The sequence below is a fragment of the Ictalurus punctatus genome, chromosome 6 (genome assembly GCF_001660625.3).
Source record: "Ictalurus punctatus breed USDA103 chromosome 6, Coco_2.0, whole genome shotgun sequence".
Taxonomy (NCBI): domain Eukaryota; kingdom Metazoa; phylum Chordata; class Actinopteri; order Siluriformes; family Ictaluridae; genus Ictalurus; species Ictalurus punctatus.
This window is the reverse complement of record NC_030421.2, coordinates 25,753,194-25,763,150: the sequence shown is the minus strand read 5'-3', so window position 1 is coordinate 25,763,150 and position 9,957 is coordinate 25,753,194. Positions and strand designations below refer to the sequence as shown.

General features: G+C 38.1%; 1 protein-coding gene and 1 long non-coding RNA gene across 2 annotated transcripts; one reads left to right on the top strand and one right to left on the bottom strand.

Moving 5' to 3' along the window:
* Positions 1-1,266: 1,266 nt before the first annotated feature.
* Positions 1,267-7,992, top strand: cd302 (CD302 molecule). The gene is made up of 6 exons (XM_017470511.3): positions 1,267-1,432; positions 3,740-3,865; positions 3,958-4,068; positions 5,011-5,196; positions 5,292-5,315; positions 6,895-7,992. The coding sequence occupies exons 1-6, from the start codon at positions 1,339-1,341 to the stop codon at positions 7,095-7,097; spliced, it is 744 nt and encodes a 247-aa protein (XP_017326000.1). The 5' UTR covers positions 1,267-1,338; the 3' UTR covers positions 7,098-7,992.
* Positions 4,162-4,559, bottom strand: LOC128632927 (uncharacterized). The gene is made up of 2 exons (XR_008396590.1): positions 4,424-4,559; positions 4,162-4,346 (listed from the first exon to the last, which is right to left on the bottom strand). It is a non-coding gene; the product is annotated as an uncharacterized LOC128632927 (long non-coding RNA).
* Positions 7,993-9,957: the final 1,965 nt, after the last annotated feature.

Below are 9,957 nucleotides of genomic sequence, written 5' to 3'. Positions count from 1 at the left end.
ATGGTCTTAGATCATGTAGAGCCTGTGCAGTATGGTCTTAGATCATGTAAAGCATGCACAGTATGGTCTTAGATCATGTAAAGCATACACAGTATGGTCTTAGATCATGTAAAGCATGCACGGTCTTAGAAAATGTAGAACGCTTAAGGTTTCTTCAGGGGTGACACGGTGGTATAATGGGTAGCATTGCCATGTGATATCTCCTGGGTCAGTCCTGAGCTTGGGTTTCTGTCTGTTTGGGTAGTCAATTCCACTATTCTCTCTGCAGTGACACCTACACTCAACTTCTACACTCTAAGATGTAGCATCAGTAAAGATTCTTCAGTTTGTATAGATCCCAGGGATTTCCTTTTGAGAAAACCTTAAGTAGAACCTTTTTAGAACGCCAGAACTGTTGACCCTCCAAAGTAGTACTATCATTACTACTACTACTACTACTACTACTACTACTACTACTACTAATAATAATAATAATAATTATTATTATTATTATTATTATTAATTATTAATAATTATTAATAATAATAACAACAACAATAAGTTGCTCTTTATAATAACTTTCATTAATACATCAATATTAGATAGCTTCCACTAGTTTTGGTACTGCAGAAAGGTTTATATCCGCTGAACGCATGACCTTCACACTTTAACAATGACTATCATTTCTTTTAAACAGCATGCCTTAAACTGTTTTATTATACTTATGCCACAGCACTATTATTATTATTATTATTATTATTATTATTAAAGAACGACAGGTCATGTGCCATTTTTATCAATTTATAGTTATGGTTAATGTTGTGGAACCTCCATCAAACAGGTTAGTTCCTCTGACTGATATAGAGCACTGTCACTGGAGACTCCTTCCAAACATCCTAAATAAACGTCTCCTCACAGATATCTTTACAATATCAACGAGTGCACTGTTTTTATTCTGCTTATGTGGATTCCTGCCATACAAGTCCCTGTTGTTACTATAGTTTGAAATGACCTTTTTTTGAGGAACAAGCATGATTATATAAACTTGATCTGGCATTCAGAAAATCTGAGTCACTCTGTTATGGAAAATTAATCAGCACCTTCTGACTTGCTGTTGGTGTCATTATCGGCAATTATTCTGCAACAATTAATCAAATCAAACCACTTAGAGACAAGCGCGAGTAAACAAGTCAGCCCGAAGCGGATCGGGCCAGTCTGGTTGTGTGTGTGTGTGTGTGTGTGTGTGCGCATGCGCGCTCGTCTGCGTGTTTGTGTATGTGTGCGTGTGTGCGTGCGCGCGTGCGCGCGCTTGTCTCACTCCAACTTCCTCACTGCAGCCATGATTTCTGTTCTGCACTGATGAGTATGGCGTCCAGAGTCTGTAACACTTTATCGCTTGTGATCTTTATTTCGATTTTACTACGCTACTGCGCTCGCGCTCAGGCTAATGGCGGTAAGTAGCAATGTCTCACCCCCGCTATGTTTAACAACACGGTTTGTTTGTTAAGCATGAGCGTTTCCGTGTAGTGTTATTTATTGCTTCTTGGCTGCAGTCGAGGTGCTAAAAAAGTTGCGTTAATCCAAAAACTCCTTCGATGACAGCGCTGCTGGAGGGTTTTTAAAACGTAGCATTGTTTGTAGCTCAAACTCACGGTGCACGATGACAGCACAATGCCTTTGGCCTTTATGTGTGTTTTGTTAGTCTCCTCTTGTTGACAGTTTAAAAAATACCAATAATTTCCTGAATCAAGCAGATTCCTGCTTGTCACGAGTTATGACGACTAATCTGGAAGGTTCCATGTAGTGTACTTAAAACGAAGCAGGACGCACAGGACAGTATCCTTGATACACTGTTAGTATGGTAGTATATTTTTTGCACATATATTTATAATATCCACTGACTGACCACTTTGTTAGGAAGGCCAGGATAATACTGGTTAAGACCTCTGTGGGCTCTCAGAGCAGCCTCAAATCTTCGTGGCATGGATTTCACATATATGTGTTAGAAACATTCCTCTGAGAATCTGGTCCATGTCGACATGATTGTGTCACATAATTGCTGCAGATTGGTCAGCTGGACATCCATGCTGTGAATCCCTAATACCACATTCCAAAGGGGCACTACTGGATTTAGATCTGGTGACTGGGGAGGCCAGTGAAGTATCCTAAACTCATTTTGAGATGACCATGCGATGAGACAGTGCTTTAAGACACGGTGCCTTATCGTCCTGCAAGGTAGCCATTATAAATGGGTAAATTTGATCATAAAAGGATAGTCTGATTGCATTCAGGTGATGTTTGATTGGTATTAAGAGGCCCAATCAGTCGCTCCAGGATTTTTGCAATTGCAGCAATTAATGCAAAATCTAGCAACCTCTGCAATATTCAGAGGAGCTTGCAATTTTAAAAAATTACCACAGATTTGGGCCAAGATGCGTCATGTGATGTCATCGCAACTCGCATTCAGTTAAAGTCCTCTTTGATTCATGTGCGTCGAACAGGAGTACAGTTAAATGGTCTCACTTCATCATTGCGAAACACTGGAATTTTATCAGTTCAAGTAGTTTTACACAAAAAACACTCTGAAATTTTGTAAAAAGCAGCAGCAAAATCGAGCATTTTTGTTCATAGCAATCACAAAAAAACCTCTGTGAAATCCTGTATGGACTGGTCAATATGTGCCAAGAAAACCTTCCCCACACCATTGCACCACCATCACCAGCCTGAACTGTTGACACAAGGCAGCTTGGGTCCATGGACTCTGTGCCCTCTTTAGCCTCAATTTTTTTACATTTTTGAGGCTGACAGGAATGAAACGTGATGTAGCCCATCTCCCTCAAGGTTTTACATGCTTTCTGATATGCTCTTCTGTTCACCACATGGTTCTAATGAGTAGTCGTTCAGCATGAACCAGTCTGGTCATTCCCCTCTGACCTCTCCGATTAACAAGGTGTCTCTGCCCATGGAATGGCCACTCACTGGATGGTTGTTTTTTGTGTTTTTTTCTCGTTCTTCTAGAGACTGCTTTATGTAGAAAATCTCAGCATATCCATGTTGTTATCTAATCATTTGGCAAGAGCACAATACACAAAATCGTGCAGATACAGGACAAAGGCTTCAGTTAAAGTTTACATCAAACATCAGAATGAGGAAACAGTGATCACAGTGACTTTGACTGTGTTTGGTGATGGGCTGTTTTGGTTTGATTAGGAAACAGCTGGTCTCCTGGGATTTTCATGCACAGCAATCTCGAAAGTTTACACAGAATGGTGCAAAAGCACATCCAGCGAGCAGCAGATCTGCAGGCGGAAATGCAACTGTCCGGTTTCTGTGAACCAGTGCCCTCTGTAGCCCCAGATTCCTGTATAAAGCAATGAGAGTATTTGTATCTGTTTAGTGCTACAAGTATTCATATTTGTAGGCCTAATCCAGAATACATTTTTAAAGTTACATATTAAATATTTAATATGACCTGGGAAGCACTGAAAAAACACTGACATTCTGTATTTGTATACATTTATAAGACATTATATGTTCAGTCAGACATAATGTGTTCATATTCAGTTATGTCTCTTATATCCTTATACATAACCCCCCCCCCCCCCCCCCCCCCGACTTCTGTGATCAACATTGAAGAATCAGCATTATTCTCCAAAGTATTTCTATAATCATAATCTGATATCAGACTGCAATTTCTGTTGGTTTCCTGGCTGCAGAGACCTTACTCAAAAATACTCTCACTATCTAAATGTGTTTACAGTTTGCCCAGCTGATGTACGGACATGGGTGCCCTTTGGCCAGAGTTGCTATCACTTTGTCCATGGAGAAGAGGATGTGGCCAAAAGTTACACCATAGAGAAAGCTAAAGATATGTGCCAAGGCTTTGGTACGAGTCTTTGGCTTTTCTGCGTGCTGTTTATAAGTAGGTGATAAATATGAACTCCTAACCACCCATTCTCTCCATAATTTCTTCATCAGCCCTTCTGACGGTGCGCAGTGCTGCAGTTAATGACTTCATCGTTCAGTACAGTCCTAAGGTGTGGAAAGGCACTGTGAACATCTGGCTAGGATTATATTATGACAGTGACGGTAAGGCCTAATGTTTGTCATTTCAATCTGCAAACTGTAGATTTCAAACAGGTAGCTTTACATCAATTCAATGGATATGGCTTTTGGGAGGAACCAGAGATCTGTAATATGAAAGGAATGAGGAAACTTCGTGTGTGAGTTAAGCATGAACTTCATGTACAGGTGCATCATTTTTTGAGATGCACCTATAAACACACTTGCTTTAACATTCCATTATGACCTTGAAAATTGGAGATTAGTGATTTGAAGCTTGAATGTATTAAAATGTGTTTAATGTTCTCAGAAGCATGACTCATCAGTTACTCAGCAGGCAGACACAGTCTTTTTTTTTTTTTTACTTCATATTTAATAGTACCTGAAAATTATTTTTGATAGACTGGTGGATTTTAATGAAAAACCTCAAATTAGGTGCAAAACCTAGTTCAAAGTAAACATACATAAACAAGCTAACTTATTTTCAGATTCACTTTTCAGACATATGTAAACTTTTTAATGATGCAAAAGAGCAGTGAGAAAATAATGTAGGGAATTCAGCACCGAATACAAACACCTCCAGCTGTGCTGTCTAAAGGGGAATAATACAACTTCCTCTCGCTTCATAACTTCAACATCTGGTTATTTTTAGAGACTTGTCTGTAGGTATGGGCAAAACAAAAGACTCGAAGAACATGTAATTCAACCCAGATAACATTTCAATGTGTATGTGTCAGATATCAGGTAATTGTGTAAAAACAGTGGTAGCATTTATTTAGTTTTATTTATTAATCGATGTATTCATTTAAGGGAAGCTTTTCTGAAAGTTTGATCAAAATAGGTAAAGTTAACATGCACAGTGTAAACAGACTGATAAACTGAATTGATTCATTTTGTAGGTCATGTTACTGTCAACTCACTGATTTCTCACTCTACTTGTGTATTTCTTTCTTTGTGTATCTGTGCTAGATGATCAGTTTAAATGGAACGATAATTCTATTGTGAGCTATAAGAACTGGGTGGAAGGGGGCTCAGCTGATTGGGACATACCTATAATGGACAAATGTGTGGTGCTGCACTCCAGCACTGGCAAGTGGGAAAACATCAGCTGCTCTGAGACAAGTGAGAATGGAGTGGTGTGTGAAGCAGCCCAGAGTAAGCTACAGTCACATTATGGAAAATTATGACTGCATTGTTTCCGTAAAAATAAATAAATTTATTTATGTATTTATTTATTTATTTTTTGGCAGAGGCTGTTGTAATTGGGAAAAAGAGTGAGTATGGTGTTGCCTTTTTTTTTTTTTTGCCTAGATTCATCATAATATTGAGACAGGTGACAGATTAAACGAAAAACCTGTGACTTGCACTGTGGAGCCCATAATTTGTGTCAACTTGTCTCCTTAGAGAGAAGTCACTGCAAAACAGTACAAAGTTCCTCTTGGTGATCACCTTTTTCCTATGATGAAAGAGTCCTATGACTCTGCCCCCATTCACATAGCCTGAGGGCTCACTGAATGCATTGATGAGTGTGAAAATAACCTATAGACAATTTTTGAGTGATGTTAGTCAGTGCTCTCCACCACCATGGTGGCCCAGTACCTTGGTAAGATATACTGATATATACTGATTTCTTCTACTTTTGTGTATATCTTGTACTAAATAGTTTTAGATCTTCAAATGAAAATACAACATAAAACAAAGGCAACCTGAGTAAACACACAATAGTTTTTATTTATTTAATAATTTTTTTTTAAATAGCAAAAAAGTTATCTAACACCTATCACCCATATGATATAACACCTATCAGCAATTGCCCCCCTTAAACTTAAAATCTGGTTGTGCCACCTTTAGCAGCAATATCTGCAGCCAAACGCTTCAGATCAGATATTCATAATTCTGTGGTGGAGTTTTGGCCCACCCTTCTGTGCAGAACTGCTTTAATTCGGCCACACTGGAGGGTTTTTGAGCATGGACAGCCTGTGTAAGGTTCTGCCACAGCATCTCAATTGGTTCAAGTCAGGACTTTGACTAGGGCACTTTAAAATTTTAATTTAGCTTTTCTTTGTGTCAACTAGTGAATGGCTTATACTTCCGGTTAATAAAAAAAAAACACGTTTCATTTTAGACGATATTACCTTTCTAAAACTCATGCACTAGACTCTAGAGTACATAGTGCATAGTGTAAGTGTATAGTACGTCATTTGGGACATAACTTTGGTCTGTGCTTTCTGATGCGTGTTTTTGGAACAGTGACGTAATGTAAACGCACCCCGTGCCGCACGCAGACCAACTAATCAACAAAGAGATTTGTTGACAACGAGTTTCATAATCGATTATTATCGATTTTATCAATTAGTCGTTGCAGATCTAATTTCAATCACCTTTTCCCTCATCATTTCTGGAATTTCTTTCAATTTTACCATAGTGTGTTATTGAGTAAGACCTTTTAACCAACTTCATGCTGTTGTAAAAGTTCTATTTAAGTGTTGATTTGATTGAACAGGGTTTGCAGTCATCAGGCCTGGTTACTTCTGGTCCAGCTGAACCCCATTATGAATGCAGTTTCATAGATTTGGGGAATTAATAATTATGGGGACAAATAGTTGGTATTGCTTCATTAACATTTAAAAACTATTTTGTGTTTACTCAGGTTGACTTTGTTTTATCTTAGATTTTGTTTTACTTTCTGAAACAATTTAGTATGAGAGACACACAAAAACAAGAAATCTGGAAAAATACTTTTTCACAGCACTGTGTTTTTGATGACTTTTCCTTTCATTTGTCACCCGTCAATAATCTCCTGCGCTTGGCTGTATATAGTTTTAATGTTTTTCTGTTTCGTCCCTTGTTCAGATGGCAGTCCTCTACTCTCTGCGCTCGTCATTCTGAGCGTGATTGCTATTTTGGGAATTTCTGCAGTTGTGTGGTTTTTCAACCAAAGTAGCAGCTCTGGCTCACCATTGCTTCCTTCCTTTGAGTACCATCCTCCTTTTAGATCACCCTCGGCTGATCAGACATGCTTGGTGGAAGCTGAAGAGCTTGAGGAAACTTCCTAAAGCCCTGAGACTTGGGCCTTAATGATGCCGTTGTGTTTTCAGTTACACCCCATTAGAAGTAAAGTGACACAATGGAAGTTAGATACTACACAATCAGCTGTTCTCTGTATATATATGCCACCTATCTAGAGTGAATATGCAGTTAGTGAATAGTTCTGGTCCATGTGCATGATCATCTGTTTGTCTGCTGTGGTTAATGTATCACAGAAAGCAGAGGAGTGATTTTGGTAGCTAAAAAAATTTTGGGCTCAAATATTTGTAACTATTTGGGAAACAGGAGAGATTTTCCATCTAGATGTTACATAAATAATGACAGCACCTTACCTAATCTTTTTGGTCAAAAATGCCCTAAGTGTCCAGGTATCTGTAAAGCTATTTTGTTTAGATAACATTTATAGTGTTTTTGATAATTGCACCTTCTGGATGCCTCCTTTTCACAATACAGTGGTAAAAAATTTTTACTTTATGATGCTATTCTTTACAAACGGAGCAAAGAATGTAATGGGGCGTTTAAATGTGGTTTTTAACAGGTTGGGTTTTGGAGGTGCTTTGTACACAATATCTGCCTGATTTGTTGAAGGGATTGATTTTTTTTCCTCCTGTGCAATTTGTATGCTGCATTTGTAATATTAGCAGTGTAATGTAATTATCATCTAAAAGTAAAATGGTGCCTTAAGAAGTATTCTTAATGAAATAATCAGCACAGCAAAAATGCAAGTCTTTATAGTGTAATGAGCATTAATGTCACTGTTGTATTCAGGATTGCACTTTCATCCTGTCTATGAGAGTGGTGTTTGTGTGTGGGGGGTGTTTGCGTGTGCACCCTACCTTGTTAGCTTTTAACTGTAGTCTGATTGATCTAAAGTTGGAGATGTTTAATAAAAGTCTGAATTTATCTTTGTTGGAATTTTGTTCTTGTATTATACAAGTAAGAGGTCATTTTGATGTAAGACACTAAATACCGTTTGATTTTTGTACATACCAAAAAACAAATACAGTTTTGTTCACTCTTGTATGTATTTGCGTTATAGGATACAATTTGAATGTAATACATTTAGTTGAAATGCAGCAATATAACTTGCACACAGAGTGCTTTAGTTATGAGAGGGATCCATCATGCCATGATCTGGCAGAACAAGTTATTTCCTCTGTTTCCTACATGTACCTCATTTGCTAGGATTTACACTGAAGTCACACAGAAATTAAAGTACTAAAAATGCCCATGTCTGTAGTGTATAGATGATGAAACTATATGAATTAGTATAGCAGATTGCGGCCGGATTAATTACCCTTAGAGGCATTAATTGATGTACCCTGGAAGTGACATTCTACCAGTTCCACTTCAGCTTCAGTGTCTCTCACTGGCATTCCACAGACACTAGCATTGCTCTAAGTCTTCAGCTGCTGTAAATACTTCATTACATTAATACATTATTCATGATTAATGAGTGCTTGTGTAATGATAAAGCTAATATTGTACCTTAGATTATAACTGCCGTCATATTGATTGGCAGCACTAATTATTATAGACATGAGTTTTATTGATTCGTATTTTGAAATTGGGGACATTTTCATGCATTTAGATGCATGAGTATTAGACATACTATCATTTCCAATCAGCAATGCCTTATGTAAGAGTACAGGAAACAGTTGTTACACTTGCTTCCTCTTTGTTGACTCCATTTCAAATAAAGAGAGTGAGGTTTTGAGTTCTCTGTATTAAATGTCATGTGCATATTGAGTCAATATGGGGATTTACAATTTTGAATAATTCCCACCATGCTTAGCGGTTATAGCAGTTAGCACACAGTGTTTACAATCTCTTTAAAAGATAAATTCAGTGTTTGAAATGTTGTTTTTTTTGATAATGCTGTTAACCATATTATGCTGCTTTTTTCAAGTGTGAAGTTTCTCACTGTTCCTGTGTGCATGGATCGAGTGACAGTTGTTATATAAAGAGTAGTCTGCTTAAATTAAAAGCTTCTGTACTACTCTTGAATATGGAACCCCAGCTTGTGACAATGGTTACAATCTCTTGTGAAAAAAAAAACTATAGAAACTATCACATAAATTCTAATGGTTTCCACTAGAAATACCATTACAAACCATTAGCTAACCATTAAAATTGTCATTATTGGTCATTCATTTTATACACTAGACATAACATGCCTTCTTTAGAAGGCAACAAATAACCAGTGGAGACCCACAGAGGCTATTATATCCATCCATCTATCCATTTTCCGTACCGCTTATCCTATACAGCGTTGTGGGGTGCCTTGAGCCTATCCCAGAGGACTCGGGGTACAAGGCGGGGGATGCCCTGGACAGGGTGCTAACTCATAGCAGGGCACTATGGACAATTTGGAAATGCCAATCAGCCTACAATGCATGTCTTTGGACTGGGGGAGGAAGCCCCTAGGCACGGGGAAAACATGCAAACTCCGCACACACAGGACAGAGGCGGAAATTGAACCCCCAACTCCAGAGGTGAGAGGCAAACTTACAACCATCAAAACCATTACAAATTTTATGAGGGTTTCTATTTGGGGGGGGTTCCGCAGGGATATACCACATGTTCAAGAATGCCTATTGCTTTGTTGTAGAAATGTTAACAAATTATAAGATTTTGAGTTATTTGCTCAAAGTCTGTGACAAATCTGCCATGGTGTGAGCATTTATTTTAGGAATCACATTATTTGGCAATAACCACTCGTTTGTTAAGAATGTACAGTCAAATTATGACCACTAGAGCGCGCCATGTCTTATGTAAAATACATTGACCTTTCCCAGTTTTCCCAGGCATTGTCAGTGAAAAGTAGGTTACTGAGTCAGGCGATAACTGTTCAAAGATAAGCGTATA